The sequence below is a fragment of the Diabrotica virgifera genome, chromosome 5 (genome assembly GCF_917563875.1).
Source record: "Diabrotica virgifera virgifera chromosome 5, PGI_DIABVI_V3a".
Classification (NCBI taxonomy): domain Eukaryota; kingdom Metazoa; phylum Arthropoda; class Insecta; order Coleoptera; family Chrysomelidae; genus Diabrotica; species Diabrotica virgifera.
Genome location: NC_065447.1, coordinates 14,299,410 through 14,326,396, shown reverse-complemented (window position 1 = coordinate 14,326,396; position 26,987 = coordinate 14,299,410). Strand labels below are relative to the sequence as shown.

The window sequence follows — 26,987 nt, the reverse complement described above, 5'->3', positions numbered from 1 at the left end:
TTGGTTATTTTCATTGAAAAATGACACCTTTTTTGACGGATTTTTGCAAATACCTTAAAAACTATGCATCTAACAAAAAAAGTATGTAAAATATTTTTGTAGCTTATAAAAAAAGCAAACAGATTCGTTCCTTCATAAATCTTCTAGTTATGATACAAAAAGGGATGTGGTAGGTGAGAAGAGTTTGTTTTTTTTGTGCATGCTCAAATCGGTGTATTCAACTTGAAATAACAGAGAAACGGTCGATTTTAGGTGTATAATGATACTAATAACCTTTGTAGAGCTTGAAAAAGCCTTTCAAATGAGCAATATTAAATGTCGATTATATTCAAATTAAGCGAGATATGCTGCAAAAAATTTCATGAATAAGGTATTTTAAGAAGAAATGAAGTATAGTTAACCCCTCATCCATCAGAATTTAAACACATCGTTTTCCTTCTACAATACTTTTTATTATAGTGTTATTTCTATGTATAAAAAGTTGAACTGGTTTAAAATGAATGGTTCTTAAAAAAATAAGATCAAAATTATAGAGCGCATTTTTAAATTTTCTTAAAAATCTTCCTTTTTCTCCATGTATCTCGAAAATGATAAGATATACTAAAAAAGACACCACACAAAAATGTAGTGTTTTTTTAGATAAAAATTTTGTTTTTGTTTTTCATTACTATATCTCTTATCTTTTTCAAGTTACATGGAGAAAAAGGAAGATTTTTAAGAAAATTTTACATTGCGCTCTATAATTTATCTTATTTTTTTTTTCAAAAACCATTCATTTTAAACCCGTGCAACTTTTTGAACATAGAAATAACACTATGATAAAAGGAATTGAAGAAGTAAAACTATGCATTTACATTCTGGTGGATGGGGGTTAAAATTACTTCTCATTTTTTCTTAAAATACTTTAGTTATCAATTTTGTTTGCAGCATATCTCGCTTAGTTTGAATGTAATTGACCTTTAATATTGCTCATTTTAAAGGTTTTTTCAAGCACTACAAAAGCTTTTAGTAGCATTATACACATAAAATCGACCGTTTCTGTGTTATTTCAAGTTGAATACACCAGTTTGAGCATGTACCAAAAAAACAAACTCTTTTCATCTACCATATCTCTTTTTGTATTATAACTCGAAGATTTATGAGGGCAGTCTCTTTGTTTTTTTATAATCTACAGAAATGTTTTATATAGTTTTTTTAGTTAAATGCATAGTTTTTAAGGTATTCGCAAAAAACTTTTCGAAAAGGTATTATGTTTCAATGATTATTTCATTCATAGGAGATTCTGACCAATAGAAAGTTACAGAAATCTAAATTAAACTGATGACTTTTTTGATAATTGCCCGTCGTCAAGCATATTACGTCAGATGCCCTTCGCTGCTACGAAAAAATACATTCAGTGACATTAATGACAAATGTTTTAAAAATTATAAAAGTGATGACTTTCAACCGTCAAATACATATTTATAACAACTGTGTGTTTAATTGTACTAATTTGTACTTACATAAATAAATTACAATAAAATTTTGGTTTTGAACAGTTTTATTCATGAAATAATCGCAACAAATTGCACTCGATTCTAAAATTAATATAGAATTTTAGAGCTCTTGTGCAATTACTACTGAAAATGGCCACTTTGCAACCACAAATAATTGCAACCACAAATTGCAATTTGCAATCTCAAAAAGTATTGAGTTTTCAAAAAAAATTATAAAATAGTTTTTGCTTAGAATTAGGTTCTCTAGCGAATTCCGTAGTGATTTCAACCAAAAAATTTTCCACCCCTGAGAAGGGGTGGGAACCACCCCCAAGATAAAAGCACACATCGGCATATGGTAGACTTTGAATTAGGAGATAAGTAGAGGCTATTCCCAAAATTTCATTAAAATCCATGCAGTAGGATAGAATTCGGAGGTAATATCCTATTCTTGCTCCCATTGGCTGGCATATATATTTTTTTGCACGATTGATCATTTTTGACTGTTTACCGTGACAGATTTTACGTCAGTAGTTGACATTTACTAGCAACTCGACGGTAAGTAATCCAACTCGACGGTAAGTACTCCAACTCGACGGTAAGTAATTCACTTACCGTCGACTTAAAAAATCTCTTAATTTTAATTTATTTTTTGAAAGAATAAAGAAAACTAACGAATTATTTATTAATATTGAAACTTATGGTACAATTTGTTAAATTATTTAATGAAATCCCACTTGTTTGGGCTGTGGTTTCACTTCTAACAGAAACTCCTGCAGAATCGCATACATTAGTAGTATTACTAGTATTGCACAATATTTTTTCGGCAAAATCTGTTTTATTTTGAAGAGAATCTTCTACATAGCTTTCTGCCACTGTCGATGAACGCCAACCTCCATGACGCTTTAATCCGAGGACATCAACACCTTTATTAGCCAAAAGCGTTGCTGATGTCCTCCTGAACGAATGGCCAGTATAGTTCTCGGGATTAGGCAAATTTAAGAATTTGGCAATTTGAGAAGGCCAGCCCCCGATTTTCCCTTTCCCTATTACTTGAGCACAACATTTTCCTTTGGCGTATCTTAAGAACAAATGATTTGATTTTACTTGTAATGGACGAAGTTTTATATACTTTTGCAGAATTTCTAAATATGGAATTTTATCGTCTGGTTTATTAACGACTGTAAAAGTACGCTGGATGTTCGTTTTTGTATTGGGTACTTTTACAATCATTAAACCATCGGTTTGTTGGATGTCATTCATAGTAATATTATATAATTCTTCTCTTCTACAGGCACCAGATATTCCCAATATCATTGCGACCTACAAATTATGAAAAAATCTTAATTAGAGTATTTCTTTTACCTAAACTAGCTTATATTACCTTGTGAACTAGAAATTCTTCATCCGGTGCTTCCATCAGAAATTTTTCAAATTGCTCCCGTGTAAAAATGCTCGCTTTCTTAGGCCTATAGCCAACATTCATTTTTTCTCTTCAAATACGCGATCAAAGTTGAAAACTTGGAAATATCAATGCCATCATAAAGAAAAACGGTGGATTTAATCATTGATTATTCTGCCCAGAGGCTTCCAGGAGCTTTCAACTGCATATGTCTGTCTTTGAACGAAATATGCCAATAGAGTATTTTCTTCGATTCTTAAATTCTTGCCTTTGCACCATTTTTTAAAACTTTGGTAGGTATTTTGATAACGGATTTTGGATTTTTCGGGAATAATTGCGGAACACCCTTCTTCCCAAGCCCGTTCAATTTCTTCAAATTCACTTTCGCTCATATTTTAATTTATAATAATCAAAGTTGTACTTAAAATTATTGACAACTAAATAAAAACTCAATTCTACATTGTTGTTATGCACCCTAGTTACTACCTAACAACCAAAGTATCTATCTTGATAAAATGAATGAAACTAGTCAATATGACGAAAATGTTTAATTTTATAATTTATAATGGTATCAGTCGTGCAAAAAACGTTATAAACATGTCGAACGTTAAGGGTAACCGATCTCAGACAATAATTGTCTTCGATCAATAAACAATTGTCTTCGATCGGTATAAAACCCTTACCATTCTCCATACTTAATATACTATTAGGACGATTTTTTATTGGAAAGCATAGAAATACATCCTTTAATCGAATCGTCTAAAATTAATCTTCTAATAAAAAAAACTAGCATTTGTAGTTTATAGGAATTTTTTTAATAGCTTTGGATCGCTTAATCCATTTAACGGTGGATAGTAAAATACTGTTAAAAATTATTTTAATAAAACCTTGTCGCTACGTTCTTTTGGTCGTAATAGTAACCGATTTTCCTCTTTTTTCCAGGTAACCCACCGCCACAATTCCGATGGATGAAGGACGGCGTTTTCATAACGGAACTATCGACGGATCCTTTTCACAAGATTTTCTCCGCCAAACTCGAGGATGGCGGCAGCTACAGGTGTATAGCCGCCAACAAAATCGGTTCGATACTTAGCGAAGAGATCAAAATTATCGTAGCGTGTAAGTAGATGCTCTTCTTTAACAAATGGATATTTCATTTGGTATAGTTTAATTGGTTTTTCCACTATATCTGGAAAAAATTTAAGCTTTTTTTAGTAGATATTATTTTTATTTATAATTTAGATCATTACGGTGTATTAGTAATGTGACCAACTCCAATTCAGTCGAATTCGTGACAAGGCTGAAAAAAATACATGAAATCCGGGACTTTTCAATGAAAATCGGACCATTTTTTTTGTAAATATAGAACTTTAATATCATTATTTTATTAATTATTAAACATTTTTATGTTAACAATATAGGCTATTGATTATGTATTATAGAAAGGAACTACAACGTTAACAGGGTTTTATTATTTCATGTGGTCAATGAATCTCTATATATGAAAAAACCGCGGAGTGCTACCATCTAAAGGGGTGCGTTTTTGAGAAATGGGTGAATTAGTCCCTGGGCACAGGTTATATTAGGGTGAGTTCTATGCACTTTCGGTACAAACACTCTACATAAAAATTGTTCCTGGTTAAATTTCTTATTTAAATATAACTTTTTAGAAACCCAAAAGAAAGACATTTTGTTTTTTGTCCCATAACTGTTGTCAACGGGTATATAAGTATAGACATTGCTTCACAGAAAAAAAAACTTACATATTCTCTCTTTAAAATGACGTTCGGTAGAGGTCATTATAATTTACAGTTTTCGAAATATGATTTTTCAAAGTTCGCCACTCACAGCAATTTTGGGCAATTTTTCTTGTTATTTCGCAAATATTGTTCTGTAACTTTTTTCTACGTAACTTTAGGCATATGTAATGGTACATATAAGAGGAATAGAAATCAATTACCTTTAAAATGTTCTACTGTATAATGTTGTACGACTTCTTTTAAAGAAGTTATCTTTTTCACGATTTTATACTTTTAACGAGTTTTTATATTTTTTACGATTATTTTTTAAATTTCCCATTATAACTTTATTTTTCTACATTTAGGTATATTATTATATCATAACAAAGAGAGCTTATTCTGTTTACTTTAAAATGGTGTATTATAAAAAAAATCTAGGATTATTTTTGAATAAGATATGCTTTTTCAAAATGTAATAAGTGCTTGCAACGATTTTTGATTTTAGGATTATTTTTTAAATTTCTCATATAACTTTTTTATGTGATTGTGTGTTATGATTGAATCTTATTTTTTATACGTAATACTTTGCCTGGGCTTAGCCAGGCAAATTTCAAAATATGGATTAATTCCAATATTTACTGTCAAAGCTCCTGCACCACAAGCTTTGCTTGAAAAAATAGCATGTAAATGTACCAAAGGATGTACAAAAAAATGCGGTTGTAGGAAGATAGGAATTAGTTGTTCAATATTCTGCAAAGGGTGCATGTGCATGGTTACTAATTGAGGGAACTCGGATAACTGAGGTGTCAGAGGAAGATATTGAAGCTAATGCTAACGAAATGCTAAATGTCAACGTTTAAATAATTTTAACTAAAGTGATGTTTTCTAAGACTAATGTTTATGTAATTTTTGTAAAAGAAATAATTTTAAATAATACCGGTAAAAAATATCAAAGAATCACTCGGTTTCCATTATTTAAATATAGATGATACACAATTTTAAAGAACAGAAAGTAAGCCCACTTTATTGAGCAATATATAGTATATTCATGTACAAGAAAAAAAATGTATAATGAGAAATTTAAAAAATAATCCTAAAATCAAAAATCGTTGCAAGTATACTTTTATACACTTATTACATTTTGAAAAATAATAACTTATTCAAAAATAATCCTAGAATTTTTTGTAAATCACCACTTTAAAGTAAACAAAATAAGCTTTTTTTATTATATATAATATAATATATACCTAAATGTAGAAGAAAAAAAGTTATAATGAGAAATTTAAAAAATAATCGTAAAAAATGTAAAAAATAATATTTTTTATATATTAGGTATTATATAATATATAATATAATATTATATTATATATACTATAATATATAATATAATATATAATATATTATATAATAATATTATTTTATTTTTTATATTATATTATAAAAAATCGTTAAAAGTATAAAACCTTGAAAAACCATAATCTCTTTAAAAAAAATCGTACAACGTTATACAGTAGACCATTTTAAAGGTTATTGATTTCTATTCCTATTACGTGTACCATTGCATATACCTAAAGTTACGTAGAAAAAAGTTACAGAACAATATTTGCGAAATAACAAGGAAAATTGCCCAAAATTGCTGCGAGTGGAGAACTTTGAAAAATCATATTTCGAAAACTATAAATCCTAATTACCTCTGCTAAACAATATTTTAAAGAAAAAATATGTAGGTTTTTTTTCTGTAAAGCAATGCCTATACCTATATCCTCGTGGACAAAAAACAAAATTTCTTTCTTTTGGGTTTCTTTGTGCTTTTTCTTTTGAATATATTTTTGTAAAAAAAAGTATCATTGACTCTAAAAAGTAATATTTAGATAGGAAATTTAACCAAGAATAATTTTTATGTAGATATGTTTGTACCAAAAGTGCAAAGAACTCACCCTAATGTAACCTGTGCTCAGGGACTAATTCACATATTTCTCAAAAACGCACCCCTTTAAATGGTAGCACTCTGCGGTTTTTTCATATATAGATGTCCATTGACCATATGAAATAATAAAACCCCGTTAACGTTGTAGTTCCTTTTAGCTATCGTATTTTGAATATAATCAATAGTCTAATATGACAATGATATTTTTGATGGTATTAAGCCAAAATTTGTTGTAATGACAATAATTACATTTTTGTTAGTTTTTGACGTTTTGACTTCCAATCCAGAAATCGTTCTTAAAAAGGAAAAATCAGAAAATCAACTGATGTTGGATTTTCATGTAAATATAATAGATCTGGATCCTGCGTACCAAAAAAAGTTGATTAATAGCAAGCTAAAAATTTATTAATAGCTTAACGGTATCTAGTCGGACAAACTTTGATATATGGTAGCACTGGAACAGGGAAAGTTTTAATTGTGGAACAGTTTAAAAATTTGGAACGTCAGACTACGAACACGTTCCATGTATTTTGTCGGACACAACTTCCAATTGATTTGTTACCATTTTATTAAACTCTCATGCAAAAATCAGACTGGTGTTTATCACCAATTGGGCATTTTAATAAGTGGAACACGAAGAACATGTCAAATGACAGGAATTATATTGGTGGTAAATAGCAGTCTGATTTTTGCATGAGAGTTTAATGAAAGAGTAACAAATCAATTGGATGTTCTGTCTGACAAAATACATGGGACGTTTTCGTAATCTGACCTTCCAAATTTTTAAACTGTTCCACAATTAAAACTTCCCCTGTTCCAGTGATCGCGTACATCAAAGTTTGTCCGACTAGACACCGTTAATTAAGCTATTGACAAATTTTCAGCTTGCTATTAATCAACTTTTTTTTGATACGCGGGATCCAGGTCTATAACATTAGGTTAATATAAAAATGTAATTGTCAAACATGCCACAAGAAAACAGCTTCAGAACGTTTTTATGTTGATGACTTCTTACTATCATATTTTTTATCAATCGATTGAAATCGATTGCTTAAAAATGAGAAGAAACCCTTTAAAAATCAATCCCCTCATTACTCTCATACTTTAAATAGACCTCAACGAACAAAATATATTCATTTTCGATGGAACCGAATTTTTTTCCAACTCCGACTGCTCTTCTTTCTTGGTATCCATCGAAGATTGAAGCATGCTGTTTTCGCTATATACACTGTGTCCGTAAAGTATGGAACAAATTATTTTTTAGCTAAACAGAGCATTTTAAGAAATAATCCTGAAACACGTCGATTTTTGATTTTAATTTACCGTATTTTAAAACAATAAACTAATATACAGGGTGAATTACTTTCGAGTAATGACGTCACCGTCATTTTTTTTAAATGGAACACCCCCATTTTGTCTCAATTTTCGGATTACTCTAGCTGAGCTGATTCCAAAAATGTATCACATGTTGATTCAAATTGGTACAGGGTGGACAAAAATACAATAGATTTGTGTGTGTTCATACAGTAACGCGTTAGTTAAATTAACAATATTTTCAAAAGTACTTATTTTATTTTTGATATTTTAATTATATTTTAATTTTAATTAATTTTTGATATTGTTTAGTTGAATATTTTAATTTAATATCAAAAATTAATTAAACTTTAATAATATGAGCATACACAAAACTATTGTATTTTTGTCCACCCTGTACCAATTTGAATCAATATGTGATACATTTTTGGAATCAGCTCAGCTAGAGTAATCCGAAAATTAAGACAAAATGGGGGTGTTCCATTTAAAAAAAATGACGGTGACGTCATTACTCGAAAGTAATTCACCCTGTATATTAGAATATTATTTTAAAACACCGTAAATTAAAATCAAAAATCGACGTGTTTCAGGATTATTTCTTAAAATGCTCTGTTTAGCTAAAAAAGAATTTGTTCCATACTTTACGGACACAGTGTATATCGAATAACATGAGACAATGAGACGACTTAATGCCTTTGAAATCTGGACCTATAGAAGAATTATGAGGGTTTCCTGGGTAGATAGAGTTACGAACAATGAAGTACTGAGAAGAATAGGTAAAGAGAAGGAAGTTGAACTTACAATTAAAGAAAGAAAGCTACAGTATCTTGGACATGTGATGCGGGGCGAAAAGTATGGCATCCTGCGACTCATAATGCAAGGAAAGATAGATGGCAGAAGAAGTATCGGAAGAAGATGAATTTCATGGCTGAAGAACCTGAGAGAATGGTTTGGATGCAGCTCAAAACAACTATTTACGGCAACTGCCTCAAAAATTAAAACAGCGATGATGATTCCCATCTCCGCTACGGTGGCTGAAGAAGAAGTTGACACTTCCTTGACGGAGGCCTGCTTTTAGTTTGAATATATCGAAGTAAGAGCTGTTAATTCTTATGTTTGCTGTGTTCTTGACATACGGTGTTGTCGACATAGAGAAAGCAGAATGATATAGAATATAGGTACTCAAATAAAATATATAAAATATATATAAAATTGTTTCCAACATTATTAGATTAGAGTTGCAAATAGGCTTGTCCGATCATATTTATAGATTTGTCCCTGCAGTTCCTCGTGATTAGTTCCTGCAGGCTCATCGATTTATTATAGCTTGGAAGATAGTAGAGTGATTGCCTAGTCTTTAACTAAGGTTTAGCCTAGGATTCCTTCAACTCCAACTCCTTGATCGGTTTTAGAGCCGTCTGTATGCCAGCATTGATCTGCCATTGTGGAATTCGTTTTATTCGACTCTTATTCGTCCCTTCCTGGAAAGAGGACACAGCTTTCCGAAATTATATTTAGGTTGCATTGAATCTGGTACCATTTCCAACTCTGGCTGTTTGTTCAAGATCTCTTCAGATGTAATCCAGAGTTGAGCTGATCTCTCCGCCAGGATGGATAAAATAAGTCCAGATTAGCGATCCAAAAAATAATCAAATCCTAACCAAGACTCAATTAATCAATTTTAATTTTGATTTACTCGTCGCAGCGTTTAAAAATGGTTGTTTATTAATTTCAGATATGGGCATTTTCGAAGATCAAAGCGAGCGGTCGATAACGGTTAAAGAAGGAAACGCCGCCATTTTGGATTTGCCGGAAATCGACTCAACACCTCCACCGGAAGTTACGTGGCAAACGGACGAAGGAATTACTCCTTATGGACAAAAATACGCTTATTCGAACAACAAACAGTTGATTATTTTATCGACAGAGCCCGCAGATCAAAAAGCATACAGGTATGTATAAAATTCATTTTATTATTTTTCAGTTTCGTGGGATGGCGTGCATTCGAAATGTTCAAGCTTTTATTCAAATGTTCTGTTTTGAGGGCCGCTGTTGTTTGTGGATCATTTGGATAGACCTCCGACTTAAGAATACCCCTCAAGAAAGAGTCTAAGTTGATAATTATTGACCTATGGTCGATGGTCTGGCCAACGCCCTTATCAAAGATACTCGACAATACTGTTTGTTGATGTACCCATTCATACAAAAATTGATTTTTCAGTGAAAATCTTGCCCGTACAGAACACTGATTTTGTTAATATAACAATTTTATCCTTTGCACTTGTTATTGTACGGTATATCTATCCATGGTTGGAAAAACAGACTGAATAAATGACAACCAGTTTGACTGTGCACTACCAACTTCCAAAGTTCATTCCCTATTTGAGGACCCTATATATGATGCATTTGGTTAGAGATGCCTGTCATTTGCAAGTTGTTCTTCGTAGCCCATATCTTTCATGCATCTTTCTGTTAGGGTTCTATGGTAGTGTTAGTATTTTAATGACTAGGTGAGTGAAATTCTTCTTCTTTAATTCTGAATAGCTATTCGGATTTTAGAGACGACTGGTCTGAAAAGCTCATTTGATGTACATCCGTACCATTCTCTCAGGTTGCGCAGCCACGATATTCTGCGTCTCCCTATGCTTCTTTTTCCTTGAATCTTTTCCTACATAATCAATTTGAGCAAGTTGTATTCTCTCCACGTGTTATATGTCCGAGATATTCCAATTTTGTTGTTTTGATGGTATTTAAGATTTCCATTTCTTTATTCATCTTTCTCAGAACCTCTTTGTTTGTGACGTGTTCTGTTCACGCAATCTCTTGTGGAGTTGATCATTGTTCCAAGTTATGCATATTGGTCGACTCGTTCGATGTTGGATCCGTTTATGAAGAGATTCTCGTTATTTCTTTGAGTTTTCGATATTCTCATAAACTTTGTCTTCTTGACGTTCATTGTTAGACTGTATTCTTGTCCAAACTCCGCTATTCTGGTCACCAGCCTCTGAAGATCCCCAATATTTTCCGCTAAGATGACAGTGTCATCCGCATATCTAATGTTGCTAATGGGAATTTCATTTACCTTTATTCGAGCTGTTTCACCCTCTAAAACTTTTTTCAAGATCTCTTCCGAGTAGGCATTAAAAAGATTTGACGACAACACGCATCCCTGTCTCACCCCACGATTTCAATTCTGATTTCAATTTCCTGAGTGAAATACTCAATTCTTAATAGTACTAGATGTTCTATATAAAAACTTATTTCTTTCAGGGCACGTGCAATAAATTCCCAAGAGGGCAAAGAAGAAAACAGCGCCTACATAAGACTGACAGTCGAAGAAACGCACGATACCAAAGAAATCGCTCCCGAGATCATCGTAGGCCCTCGGGACTTAAAAATCGTCAAAGGTACCCCCCAATCATCCATCGACTGCATAGCTAACGCCAGACCTCTCTACGAACTCGAAACGCTGTGGTCGAAAGATGGTATTCCCATCGAGAGTACCGGTATCCTCCACTCTTTCAACGACATCTGGAATCGAACTTTGATACTAACCTCAGTGAACACCACCTACTCCGGCCAGTACGAGTGTCAAGTTAACCTGAGGTCGGGGGGATTCCCCACTGCTGTTGCGTCGGCGCAAATTGAGGTAAGCATTTTTAGTTTTATATGCAGTTTTTCCATAAGTATGTATGTAATTGAAATAAAAAATTGTCGATTGCAATAAAAATCATATCTTCATCTTATTCAACTAAATGCATTCACACTCACAGGAACAGCGAGCATGGTCAGAATCCAGACCGATCTTTCTGGGCTCTTCTATTCCAAAAATGGACTAAGACAAGATTTAATCTTGCTCTAAAAAAGGTAATTCGAGACATCCAAATTAACACAAATGGCTCTATCTAGCAAATCTTTATAAGTTGTTTGATAATATGTATAGATATGACCTCGACATCATAGGTGGGTCCACAGAGTGACCGATGCATTCCGGTCGATAGGGGCATCTGCATAGAGAATGGGACTAAATAAAGACGTCCAACAGACCAAATATGTGTGTTGTATAGATTATATTATGTATAGATTATATTAAGCAACCAGACACCTAGAAGAATAATAATTGACGATTTAGAACTAGAAAATGTGGACACCTTCATATACCTATGCTTGCTGTTGACTAAAGATAACAACATCAGCGAAGAAATTAAAAGATGCTTGCCAAAAAGTGTTATCAAAATACCCAGAAAATTTAAAGTGACCAAAATTTAAAGACCAGTGCTAACATAAATATGGGACTGAATCGTGATTACTTACTTATCTAAAAGGACCAAGAACTGCTTAAAGGTTTCGAGCGAATAATGAAGAAGAATATCATCATTATCCAGCCTTTTGCATCCAAAGTTGAACATAGGCCTCCTCAAATTTCTTCCAGTTTTGTCGGTCTTGGATTTCCTGCAACCAATTCCCAGCAATCCTTATGACGTCGTCTGTCCATCGTGTAGGTGGTCTACCTCTACTTTTTCTGTCTGCTCGTAGTCTCCCCACTGTAATTTTTTGGGTCCAATTCCCGTCCTTCGTTCTGGCTATATGGCCCGCCCAATTCCACTTCAGCCATGCTACTCGCTCTATGACATCTGTGACGTCTGTCCTTCTTCTGATTTCCTCGTTTCTAACCCTGTCTCTGAGAGTCAGTCCAAGTAGTGACCGTTCCATTCTTCTTTGGGCCACTCGAAGTTTGGTTGCTGTCGCCTGGGTTAAAGATAATGTTTCGGCGCCGTAAGTCATGACTGGAAGCACACATTGATCGAAGAAGAATATATAGAGTAAGAGGAATAAAAGAGCAAAGTTTGTGGCGCAAGCGTTGTAACTTTTGAGTTGTATAAAAGTTTCGGGCGATTGGTCGGCGAAAAGTCAAACGAGAGGGAGATTTTCTGTGATTTTACAAACTCATTGCACAATGACAAACATCTGATTAATGGCATCTTTTGATTTTAATATTTTTGGTTGGTGTGTTCAGCGTTTGTAGTTTCCCAGAGAGAATAACCAGTCTTGTGCCTATTTCAGTAAGTATTTTAACGTAATCTTTATTTTTCAGGTGCTAGAGAAACCGAGATTTCTGAATGTTGCCAAGCCGGAAACACTGGGTGAATATGCATCGTCGCTCAGTTTGCCGTGTGACGTTTTGGGGATTCCCAAGCCGAACGTCACTTGGTACAGAAATTCTGAAGAACTTGACCTAAGTGACAAAAGGTAAGCTATTTTGCTTCGATGCTTCGCTAATTCGAAGATCGAAATGTGCTAAATAATCATTTGGACAGCTTGTGCTTAGAATTTGTATTAAGGGGTCTTTTACAGTCTAAATTTTCGAAAAATCGATTTTTGTCTTTTACGTAAAAACATTCTGTAATACCACATACATACTATCCTAAAATTTTATGAAGAAATTCTAAATAGAAACGAAGTTATAGCTGTATTTATAACGGTACCTACCCGAGCTAAAACTCGTTTGTATACAACACGGCGCCCGACGCCTCACCTGTGCATATGCAACTCGACAGTTTATTTCTAAAACTTATAAAGGAGCACGTGTTTTATATTTTGGAAATTTATTGAAAGTTGTTTTGAAAATCGAAAAAAATTCCTGGATCTGGTGGTCATTTACAAGGTAAGCAGAAGTATTTATTTTAGAAAACGGCTCCAAAAATTTAATTTTGTAGTAGAGATAGCCTCCTGGATAGCAGCCTGTGCCTTTAATGAAAGAGCTACAACAACCCCACAGTAATGGACCTAATGGGAATAGAAATTGGAAAAATTTACATTGATGTAAATCTATGGATTTCCACTTCGTAAGATGGCAGAAGTGTCATTATTCATTTGGCGGTAAAATGAATATTTTTATTCTAGAAAAACTTCTAATTTATCACGAAAACCCCTGTTATTCGAGGAGTGGCCTAGGTTTTTTTCGTTAATGTTTAAAAAAAAGTGTCCAATATTTTAAAAGAAAAGTGACATAACTCATAACTTTATCTTTTTTCTTTGTTAAATCAGACATCATAGTTTTTTTGGATTTGCTTCTTACACAAATACAAATATTCACCATATTCTTCGTTTTTAATTTATAAATTTTAGCAGTTACCATTTGAAACTTATAAATTAAGATCTAAAAATATTAGGACTGGATCCCGCGTACCAAAAAAAGTTTATTAATAGCAAGCCGAAAATTTGTTAATAGCTTAAGGGTGTCTAGTCGGACAAACTTTTGATGTATGGAAACACTGGAACAGGGTAAGTTTTAATTGTGGAACGTGATTTTAATTGTAGAACTTCTAATCCTGACAAGTTTATGATTGTGATTGTGAAAACTAGCAGGTTGTTTGGAAAAATATGTTGGGCATTTTAATAAGTCCGACACGTAGAAGATGCCAAATGACAGGAATTATGTTGGTGATAAATAGCAGTCTGATTTTTGCATGAGAGTTTAATCAAAGGGTAACAATTCAATTGGAAGTTCTGTCCGACAAAATACATGGGACGTTTTCGTAGTCTAACGTTCGAAACCTGTAACCCGTTCCACAATTAATAATTTCCTTGTTCCAGTGTTCCCATACATCATAAGTATGTCCGACTAGACACCATTAAGCTATTGACAAATTGTCAGCTTGCTATTAATAAACTTTTTTTTGTTATGCGGGATCCAAGCCTATATATTTTTGTCTTTTCTGAAAAAGTTGTTGTTAGGTGTGACATTTTTCTTCCGCGCGAGGAAAATATTCATTCAAATAATCTAGCAAAGATCCGCCACTGGTATTAAATTTACCTAATAGCATATTGGAAAGTTGTAAAACAAAGCATGACAACTTTACTACTTGGTGAAAATAAATTCGAAGAGAAGAGAAGAGAACACCGCTAGATCGTCGTTGGCCCTAGAGTGAAAACGGTTTCGGTAAGGGACTGTTCTCTGCGAGATTAGTTGTATCTTGATGACATGAATTTTGAATTTAGCACGTAATAATAATGGAATAGTAGATAGCACTTCCTACCGGAATAAACAGGAAGACATATGCCTACCTCTCTATATTATATCTAAATTAGTATCGGCGGGGAATAGGTGGGGTCGTGATATTGTTATAAATTAGAGATTTGTTTCGAATAAATGTATACGCAGTTATATTCCAGACACACCGTGTTTGGGAGTTTGTATACATCCCATCCGTATAATCTTCCATTGAATTTTGAGCCAGTATTTAACCAGCTAAACTATTTCCATATTTGGAAATCTCCCATAGACTTGTTATTAAAACAAAATAAAAGAAAATTCTGAACGTAAAATAAATTAATAATTGTTACCTATTCACAAAATAATGAATATAGGGTACGCTACAACCTGTTAAACCATTAAAATCTTTTCAGTTCCTCAATATAATAATTTATTACTAAAAAGAATGACACATAAAAATGCCAGCCCGGGGGGACTCTACGAAAATAAGAACATTTTTCTATATTTTTTCAACTAAATGGGAGTTCTCGATCAGACAACTATAAATTTACGTCAGCAGACATCGCGATAGTAAACTACGACAACCCTGTGGAAGTCCTCTTTGGATTGAATTTTTATATAAGTACTTAGACACACAGACTATTTGTTTTAAAATCAATTAATTTATTACAGATATGAAGTACAGGAAGACAATTCGTTATTGATCAAGAAACTCTTGATCAGCGACAACGGAATGTACCAATGTTTTGCCAGAAACGAAGCGGGGGAGAGCTCTTTGTCGAGCTGGCTCAAAGTTAAAAGTAAGTTATTTTATTGTTAATATTTTATAAGATAGTACGTTTAAAAATCTCCTTTTTCAATGGCAATCAAAAATTCTTTATTTCATCAAAAAATTTTTGTAGTAAATTTCGTTTAATATGAAGCATATATTGCAAATAGGCTTTACTTTAATAATTAAATTGTATTCATTACGCTTTTATGTATTTTTAAAAAATTTGATATGTTCCGTGGTGTTGAGTTGCGTGTGTGATCTTATTGTCCACGGAAACGATTAAATGAAATTAAAATAAATGTAAAAACAACAAACTGTCTGTCAATAATATATTTATTTTAATCGGTAAAAAGAACGTGAAAATGTCTCGAAAGAGGGTTTGTTATTCTAGCGAGGGTGTAACCGCACAGGGTGCCTGCTGTGACTCTAATGAACTACAAACATCAGTTTGTCATTATGTGGTTTTAATAACCGTCTTCGAATGCACTTAAAAAGTGATTTATTGACATAAGGTCTGATAAGGTAATTTATTAAATGTGGAATTTTTGTATCCCATACATAAACTGAACAGGTCATTAACATCTGGTTTCGTATAGATATTATGAGCCGAAAGAATGTGAATTTTAAATGGGACGTAATATTTCATTTTGTAAAAGTTATTAAAAATTGAAAATTAAAATTATCAAAATAGTAATTGAAGCGCGTCGCCACAGATACATTAAGAACAAAAGCCCGAAATACGTATTTTCTGGCCGTAAATACCCATCTGATTGGTGTACCTCAATTTATCCCGCTACACAAAAAAGGAACTACTACCAGATGTGAAAACTACCGCACACTGTCACTAATAACACATGCTAGTAAAATCTTGTTGCATATCATCAAAAACAGATTAAAAGCCTATCTACATTACCAAATACCTCAGGAACAAGCGGGGTTTGTAAAGGGTAATGGTACAAGAGAACAGATCCTGAACCTGAGACAACTCATTGAAAAGTCTAGAGAATTTCAAATAACGATGATTATATGCTTCGTTAACTACCAAAAGGCATTTTATTGTGTAAGCTGGATAAATCTATGGTCAATTTTAATAGAAATGGTCACTTATTAAAAATATGTACCAGTCCAATATAGCGACAGTACGATTAAATCAGAAGTTCTCAAACCAATTCAAGACCGAGAGAGGTATTAGACAAGGATACGTGTTGTCACCTTATTTAACATTTATGATGAACATGTCGTGAGGATGGTTTTAGAAGGATGGGCCAGTGGAGTAACAGTAGCTGGTAGGAAAATCTCCAATTTAAGATTTGCTGATGACACTACACTTATGCAGCAAATGAGCAAGAAATGTTTGATCTCCGGCGAAGAGTTGAGTACGAAAGCAAGTTGAGTAATAAAGTTGGTATGAAAATCAATAAAGCTAAGACAAAAATAGTGGTGGTCGACAGATTCGACACTATTCAACTGACTAACATGTTACAGGGATACCAGATAGTAAACACCTTTATCTATCTCGGGTCTAGTATAACTAACGTTGGTAACTTTGAAGCAGAAGTTCGGAGACGTGTTGGTATGGCAAAAAATGCGATGAGTCGCTTAACTAAAGTTTGGAAAGACAGATCTATCTCTCAAAATATCAAGATGAGACTGGTGAATACCCTTGTATTCTCAATATTTCTATTCGCGGCAGAGACTTGGACTCTTCGCGCACGCGAGCGCCAAAAATTTTATGCCTTTAAGATGTGGTGCTGGAGAAGAATGCTGCACATACCTTGGACAGCTCATAGGACAAACGTTTTGATTCTAAACCAACTCGAGATTAAAAAAGGCTGTCCACAATAAAATCTGCAACGAATTCTGCAATTATTTGGTCACGTGGTTCGCAGAGGTGACGACCATTTGGAGAAATTAATTGTTTCTATAAACGTTCCGGGGAGAAGATCAAGAGGACGATCACCAACAAGATGGTCTGATCAAATAAAGCATTCAGCTGGAAACTCATTCTGCGAAGCTCTTAGAGCAGCTGAAGATAGAGACCAATGGAGAAACATTGTTAGGAATATTGGAAGAAGTCACGATCCTCAGTAATGGGGAAACGACAAGAGAGAGAGACCCTTTCTATCTGGATATTATTAATTTGAAATTACTCGTTGTCTCATACTCTATGGTGTCTTCCTCAGGGCTTGCGGAGTATCGGGCTCTCGAGTCTCCAAACACTACACTCTTTACACACTGCACTACTGTAGTGTGATCTTCCATACAGGCAACAATACGCCAAGGAACAAGCAAAATTGCTTATATAAAGACATATAGAATAAATATTCTTCTCACCTTATTTAATATTGCAACCCCAGGGCAGAGCTGTTTGTATTGTCTATGAGATGGCATATTCCGTGGAACTGCCACTGTATTTGAAACCAGCTATACCTTTAGCTGAAAACCTGAAACATTCTAAAAGCTCTTTATTATATAAACAGTGAAGTTTTTAATCCTTTTCAAGCTTTGTCGGATGTAAAAATGTCCGTCTTAATTATTTTCCTGTTTTATGTAGAAAAATCCCGGAGAGATCTGTTCGGTTAATTTTTTCTTAAGGAACGTAAGATCAAAGCAAAACTTATCTATAGAGTAGAGTGATTAATGGCGAATGAGAAAAACGAAAAAATAACTATACCTACCAAACTTTCATGACGACGATGAATAATTTATTTAAAATATGCAGTGGCGTACCGATAGATCAGCAGGCCCTGGTTCCAGTTGGGATGCGGGCCCACCCTCTCAATAAATACTCACATTGTATAACACGAGTATCGAGTATCTAGTCTATTGTATTGGGATTATTTTATGACCCACCGTATAAAACTTGCATTGAATATCTCAGTTTCCGAATTTCTGCAATCTTGTAATTTAACTTATTCATGGATCGTGCTTATATAAAAAAATACAAGTGTTTGAGTTGGCACGTGTAGGCAGGCACCGGCGGTTAGTCTTTAACAAGGACTTCTGCAAGCAGGTAATACGAGCAAGGAGTCTTACAAAAGCGTTCCCTGTGTTTCTTAATAAATTTTGATTTCAAATTTTTTGATGAATAGTTGTTCTTCGTTTTTATTAATATAGTCTAGGCGCCAAATAGAGGTCACCGTGTCATTTTCAATTCTGATATACAAACTCAACGGTTTCTTATGGATTTTTGGCTACTGATTACGAATTTCGAGGGGGGATTTCGATCCGAGTGGTCAAAAAATTGTTATGAACAAGTTAATTGTTTATAAATTGTTTATAATGATCTGGCTCATAAACTAAAAGAAATAGAAAAAAATGTTTCAAATAAAATTTGTTCCTTAATAAAAGACGAAGAAAAAACCGTTTACTAAACTTAAATCCGACAATTAGAACTCAAAATATAGTAAAATTAGTGCACAATGCAAATTTCAAATTGCAAAATAAGTATTTTTCGAAGCTTTATCGATCGTAACTCGGCTTCTGCGCATGCAAATGAGCCCTATAAGGTGTCCTTTTAAAGTTTAATTAAGAAGCTTCCAAACAAAGTTTGTTAAATTATCTGATCTTCATTTGTTTTAAAGTTATACCCGTTTGAAATTATAATTTTCTCAAAAAAATTGTACATTAATTTGTTTATAAAGGTTTCAAGCAAGCTTGAGCTATAAATATTTATACTTTAATTAACAATAATGATAAAACAACTCAAATGGAACAATTTGAGCTTACGAAAATGTTCGTAAGTTTATTTTTGGCTAAGATGTCGATATTTTAATGGCGCGCTATGATGCGCAAGATTGGCTCACAGTCAAGTAAGTATGTATTCTTCGACGCTTTATCGATCGTAACTCGGCTTCTACGCAAGCAAATGAGCCAATATGTGATATCCATATAAAAATGGATCGAGTTCTTTTGCAGCATCATCATTGCATATAAAACGAGAATTTATGATGTGGCGGCATACACACAATTGACGGGCCTTGATGATGCTGCAAAAGGACTAGATCCACTTTATATGGATATCATATAGATAATTAGACTCTGAAGCCTCAAAAAGTTTTAGTTTTACTGCCTACAAGAACAGACTTGTACCACCATGTAACTGTTAAAATTTGGCTAAGAACTTATGCAGATGTAAAAAAGCTGATATTCCCTGTATCCCCTATGCAGATTTGCAGATGCATGAAAAAAATGTTTGTAAAAATAGTACTAATAAATAATATCAACTTACTTTTTAGTTATACTTCTGAAATATTAGTTTTTAATGTTTTTTTCTCATTTAGTGCAAAAAATAGAAGACAAAGTAAATAGAATAAAAGGTGTTACGAGGTACAGTATGATGATTTAATTATAAGAATTATATGATAAAATTTTATTAGGATCTTCAAAAATGAAAAATGAAGATAACGTATGTATACATAGAAATTATAATTTGCATCGAGAAGTTAGCGCGTGAACCTTTACGCGGTGAGCCGATCTTGCGCCTTATAGCGCGCGCCCATTAAAATATCGACATCTTGGCCAAAAATAAACTTATGAACATTTTCATAACCTCAAATTGTTCCTTTTGAGTTTTTCTATCATTATTGTTCATTAAAGTATAAATGTTTATAGCTCAAATTTGCTTGAAACCCTTATAAACAAATGAATGTACAATTTTTTAAAAAAAATTGTAATTTCAAACGGGTATAACTTTAAAACAAATGAATATCAAGTAATTTAACAAACTTTGTTTGGAAGCCTGTTAATTAAGCTTTAAAGCGACACCTTCTAAGACTCATTTGCATGCGCAGAAGCCGAGTTACGATCGATACAGCTTCGAAAAATACTTATTTTGCAATTTGCAATTTGCATTGTGCACTAATTTTACAATATCTTGAGTTATAATTGTTAGATTTAAGTTTAGTAAACGGTTTTTTCTTGGTTTTTTATTAAGGAACAAATTTTATTTGAAACATTTTTTTTCATCTCTTTTAGTTTATGAGCCAGAGCTTTATAAACAATTTATAAACAATTAAATTGTTTATAACAATTTTTTGACCACTCGGATCGAAATCCCCCCTCGAAATTCGTAATCAGCAGCCAAAAATCCATAAGAAAACGTTAAGTTTGTCCATCAGAATTGAATACGACACGGTGACCCCTCTGGCGCCTAGACTAATAAGTACCTACACAATAATTATAATATATTAAGCCGTTACATTTCTTAGTGTGTACTTGTGTAGTTCAAAATGTCCCCATCAAATTAGAAACAAAAGAAGCAAAAAGCGCTTTAGAGCGGGCCCATGCGGGGCGCGGGCCCTGGTTCCGCGGAATCTGCGGAAACATGCTCAGTACGCCACTGAATATTAGGCATATTCGAACGAAAGATTTTATTTTAAACATTAAGTCGATCGACAAATTATGGCCGAAATTAATTTTTGATTAAATAGTCGTATTAGTCTAGGAGCAAAGATGGGTTTCGTGGCCAATTGTGGTTTAGGAGATTTCACAGCTGATTTTTACACAAGGTGTCCCAAAAGTAGTGGAGTGGTCGAATATTTCGCGAACTAAACATCGGATCGAAAAACTGAAAAATACGTTTTCAATGATTTTCAAAAATCTATCGAATGACACCAAACACCAACCCCCACTATACCCCCTGAAGGTGGGGTGGGGGGTAACTTTAAAATCTTAAATGGAAACCCCCAGTTTTTCTTGCAGATTTTAATTCGTTACGTAAAAGTAAGCAACTTTTGTTCAAGACATTTTTTCGAACTGTGGATAGATGGCGCTATAATTGGGAAAAACGATGTATCCAGTTACCATAGGTAAATTATAGAAACGGTCTAATATCTCACGAAATACACTTCCAAATAAGAAACTAAAAAACAGGCTTTTAATCTTTTTCGAAAACCTTTTGAATAACACCAAACGTGACCCTCCAACCCACCCCCTGGGGGTGGGGTGGTGAATAACTTTAAAATCTTAAACAGCAACCCCCACTTTTTATTACAGATTCGAATCCGTCACGAAAAATTAAGCAACATTTATTCCAAACATTTTTTAGAATTGTTAATAGATGGCGCTTTAATTGGAAAAATACGATTTATTAGCGCCATCTATCAGAAATTTTAAAAAATGTTTCGAATAAGTGTTGCTTAATTTTTTATGGCAAAACCGAATCTGCAATAAAAAGTGGGGGTTGCTATTTAAGATTTTAAAGTTACCCCCCACCCCACCTCCAGGGGGTGGGTTGGAGGGCCATGTTTGGTGTTATTCGATAGGTTCTCGAAAAAGATTAAAAATCTGTTTTTTGGTTTCTCATTTGGAAGTGTATTTCGTGAGATATTAGACCGTTTCTATAATTTATCTATAGTATCAGGATAAATCGTTTTTCCCAATTATAGCGCCATCTATCCACAGTTCGAAAAATTTCTTGAATAAAAGTTGCCTACATTTACGTAACGAATCCAAATTTGCAAGAAAAACTGGGAGTTTCCAATTGAGATTTTAAAGTTACCCCCCACCCCCATAGGCGTAACCAGGGGAGGGTTTTGGGGGTTGTAACCCCCCCCATTGGGATGTACTTTGAGCTCTCTACGCTTAACACCATAGCCCTCAGAGACCTTCCAGTAGTTGTAACCCCCCCCTTTCAGGTAGTTGTAACCCCCCCCTTAGGATCATCCTGGTTACGCCTATGCCCACCCCACCTCCAGGGGGTGTAGTGGGGATTGGTGTTTGGTGTCATTGGATAGATTTTTAAAAATGATTGAACAAATACTTTTCAGTTTTTTGATCCGATGCTTAGTTCGCGAAATATTCGACCGTTCCACTACTTTTGGGACACCCTATATAATATTTAAACACGCTGAATCCGAATCTTCAACATGATAATCCGAATTTTTGGGCAAGAATTAACAATTTTACTGTTTAAATGCTTATATAACTAATAAGCTAATAAATATATATCTATCTATCTATCTATCTATCTATCTATCTATACAAGGATTTTTACAGCTGTCGCTGCCGTACTGCTTTCAGCGATTTCAGCCAACGTTTCCAGTCCTTTCTGTTCTGCCATTTTCCATCTCTAACGTCTCGTTTTTCCATGGCCTCGTCCACTTCATCCCTCCGTGATCTTTGGGGTCTACATCTTCTTCTCTTTCCTATTGGGCTCCAATCTGAAATCTTTGATATCCACCTTGTACGATCTGCTTTTCTTACATGGCCATACCAAATTAAACGTTTTTCTTCGATGCATGTAATAAATATAAACCTACCCTTTTTTCAAATCAAAAAAATAACAAATGATCGGCTGTATCAGACATTTTTGCTTATAACTTTGCTTTGCTTAACGTAAAAAGATTTAAAACACCTCATTTTAAAGTGATGTTTATAAGCTTTAAAATGTGTTTTGAAAAATTAAAAATTTTATCAACTTTGATAAAGTTGTAGGTACAAGTTTAAAGTAGGTATACAATTTAGCAACTTACTAATTACTTACTCTCCGAAGCAAAACAACACGCGTATGAGAGATAGAATTGGACAGAAATAGTCAAAAGGAGAAAAACGAAGGAAAAAAAATAGAGGAGAATACAATTTAGGTGTAAAAAAACAATCGAATTTATTCATAACGATTTTTCAGTGGTATGAGATCAAAAAATTTAGTATCATGTTAATGAGGACTATAGTATAGGGATGGCGGTTTTTGACAAAACACCGGTTTTTTTGGCTTACGGTTTAACCTGGCGGTTATAACCGACCAAAAAACCGGTTTTTGGAAAAACCGGTTCTCGGTTTTTTTAATCCAATAGGTTACAAAGTTACATTTATAATACACTTTAGTTTGCGATACTCCATTCGACTCGATAATAATATGATCAAAATTAGTACTATCGAAAGAACATGTATTACTTTTAACTCGTTTGTATATTTGTAGAATAGGTAATAATACATTTTAACTCATTTAATACTTTCTGTATGAGTGTATCGTTTTGAAAACGTAGTGGAAATTCGTGGAGATTCGTATTCGTAATCAGTAATTCGATATTCATAGTCAGAGCATTATTTTTGGTAATCAGAAAAAGTCATTCACCCACTTTCAATGTCAAGAGTTAAGTGTGAAAAATAGATGATGTTTGCTTCTAATTCAACCAGATCACTTCTTATGTAAATATTATGATTACAAATACCTTTTCAAGGAAATATTATAATAAAACTTAATAATTGTTTCTGGCTGATGTGAGATTGCACTTTCAGTTTGCTTCTGTATTTTATAAAATAAAATAAAATTTGAATTATGGTTTTGTTTGGAATAATTACTTGAGAATAATAATGATTGGGATCCAAACTAATACCTAACCTAATCACCGTAAAAACCTAATAACCGGTTTTTACTTTAAAAAAAATTCCAACGGAAAATGGACCTAGTTACTCAAAGGAGTAAAGACCAATATAAAAATAAAATAAAAATTCCATATGGAATAAAACTAACTCAAATAAGAAATTTTATTTCTAAACCTAACAATTCATAAGATAGAACAAAGCATTGCATTTATAAAATACCGTGTGACTGCGAAGTATTTAGGTGAAACTTAAAAACAAGTAAATGTTAGGACAAGTGAACATTAATCATATATTAAAAATAGAGAATTTGATACATCTCAAATATGTAAACACGCATGCATAGGACAATGAACATAGAGTTCAGTGAAAAGATTTAAATGTAATCCTGAAAGAAGCAGATGGTAAAAGGAGAAAAATCAAAGAAGCATCTCTAATTACGTTAAATGAAATCAATTATGTCACAAATTCCTAGGCAGAATGCAGTAGGATGTGAAATGAAACCAAATGAAAAAAAAAATACCACGATTATTAAGGCAATAACATATCGAGGATACACCATTTATATTTTAAAATAACATACATATAAAATCAGTTTGGTGTTAATTTTGAGAGTAATCTAAATGTAAGGCCAAATACTTACCATGTCGGGATAGTATCATGAGGTTTTTCCTGGGTTTATCCTCGTACTATGGGATCATTAACACGAGAATTTTGTTGTCGTCATTGTCTATATGTGGTTATCTTTGTAAAAACAAATCACATGCTATGATTTTTCTGACGGATATTCTCAAGGGAAAATTGATTTCAGGTAATCGGATGAACTATCTTTCAATAAAGTCGTCCCAGGAACGCAACTCATAGATTTGGCAATAACATGTCAAAGTCATGTATGTACTTTAAAATGTATGGTATATGTCTAAATTGTAAATATGAATGAGTCAGATAAAATTAAATTGTGCGTAATAATAAATAGTTAAATACATAAAAATCAGTTATAAAATCTCATAGACCTCAAAGCCTTCTTTGCTCCTAGACTATATATGCCCGAGGTTGTTTTCCAATATCCTGAACAATAAAATGAAATAATTCTAATTTTGTCCGTATTGACTGTACCCGTAGGATTAATACTAAATATTTGTAACAGCCGGAAATTAAAGCCTAAAGGGTTATTACATATTATTTATCGATGTACAGACCGTGCTAGCTTCCCATCCTTATAAAACTTTATCATCTCGTATATTAGCCCCGGTCATCTAGAAATGTATTCGACCACAAAACTCTCTAGGGTTATCGATATTTAATATCTTTCTATAATATAACCAAAGGGCGTTATCTACTCTATTACGGGTATATAAAATCTGTACTGATAAGTAAAAACATTTAAGTCGAAAGTTTTTTAGTACTTTAAAAAAGTCGAGCTATTACATTCGCCATTTTAATTTCTGTGTGGCCCTCGATTTTCCTTTTTCATGATCAACTAAAGGATTTTGTACCAGTCTCTCCTTTAGATATGGTGACTATGTGAAGAGGAGCCAGAACTAATCTTCACTGAGAAGATTAACACAATTATACCATCTAGAGAACAAAAAGTCCCAAATATTAATGGGACTTAATATGGAACTGGATCAGGAGTCTTTGAGCAAACATGTAACTATAATAAATCTTACAGTCTAGGTCAACATGCAACTGTGTTCCAGGCTGAAGTTTTTGCTTTGATGGAATTGGAATGAAATCATTGATGAAGACACTAAAGCTAAGATAATTAACATTTACACAGCTAGACAAGCGGCTATTGTGGCAGTAGAGAACCTACTAACGAAATCAAAACTGGTGAGAAACTGCAATGATTTCCTCAACAACCTGGCAAAAGACAATAAAGTGTCTTTAATGTGGGTGCCGGGTCATGAAGGGGTGCATGAAAACGAATGAGCAGATATGTTGGAAAAACAAGGCTCGAAAGAAACTTTTGAAGGCCCAGAACCTTTCTGTGGAATCACTAAAGATGCTACGAAAAACGAAGTTCAGAAATGGTAAATAAGCAATCATCAAAAGAAATGGAGAGCCACTCAAGGGCAAATCCAGACTAAAAAATAATTAAGAATATTGATAAAAAACTCTCGAACAGTTTGATGAACCTCAATAAACGAGAGATCAAAACGGTCACTGAAAAGGTGACTGGACATTGTCGTTTAAGAAACCACCTATACAAGCTAGTATCTTGGTACTAATGAATAATCTCTTCCTTTACTTTCTACGTATTTATAAATAAATCCCAATTGTTTGTTATGATTTCATACTTGAATGTGACCATGAATTCCTAATAGTAACATAATTACTGACTCCGTTGTTTTCAAAACGAGTGGCCTACATTAAGAAGCAATGTCACCCATTTACGTAATGTAAACAGTACATGTAAATAATATTTGTTTGAGACTTTAAAAATTAAATCGATATGGATTACTCTTATTTTTTGGATGCTAATATAAATCCTGTACACTAGGTAAGGTGAATAAACCATGGTGCAGAAACTACGAAATGGAAGAAGAGACTGCCATACACATACTATGCCATTGCAGTGTGCTGCACTGGGCAGGAATTCACTGATCAAGTGAGGTTTGAACCAGGAGAGATCCTAAAACTACCAATAAGAAAACTGTTGACCTCCGTTGAGGCCACAGAACTTATTAGAGTTTAAGGGAAAAACATGGTATGGTACAAAGGGCTTATGGCCAAGTGCCAGATACTAATGAGTCTCGCCTGATATTAGAAGAAGAAGAAGAGACCAGTCTCCTCTAAGAATATTCCCTAGGTATGAAATTGTTCTTATTTTAATAGTTACTCAGGAAGGCATTTGCTGTATTTAACACACCTTCATTGGCCTGCATCGCTGTCCAGGGTATTCGGAGCATTCTTCTATGCAACCATATCTCAAACGCCTCTAGGCGATTGATTGTGTGAGTCTTCAGAGTCTTCGGTGCCAAGTAACACCAAAAATAGCATTTGATCATTCATTTTTTTATTTTAACTACACCC

At 33.5% G+C, this 26,987-nt stretch overlaps 1 protein-coding gene across 1 annotated transcript in view; it reads left to right on the top strand.

Annotated features, from left to right (window-relative positions):
- Positions 1-26,987, top strand: part of LOC114326926 (protein sidekick) — a 1,222,968-nt gene that overhangs the window by 1,082,181 nt on the left and 113,800 nt on the right. Inside the window, exons 3-7 of the mRNA XM_050652287.1 lie at positions 3,820-3,996; positions 9,593-9,809; positions 11,128-11,506; positions 12,953-13,107; positions 15,527-15,654. Of these exons, the coding sequence (XP_050508244.1) occupies positions 3,820-3,996; positions 9,593-9,809; positions 11,128-11,506; positions 12,953-13,107; positions 15,527-15,654 (1,056 nt within the window). The remainder of the gene's footprint in view (positions 1-3,819; positions 3,997-9,592; positions 9,810-11,127; positions 11,507-12,952; positions 13,108-15,526; positions 15,655-26,987) is intronic.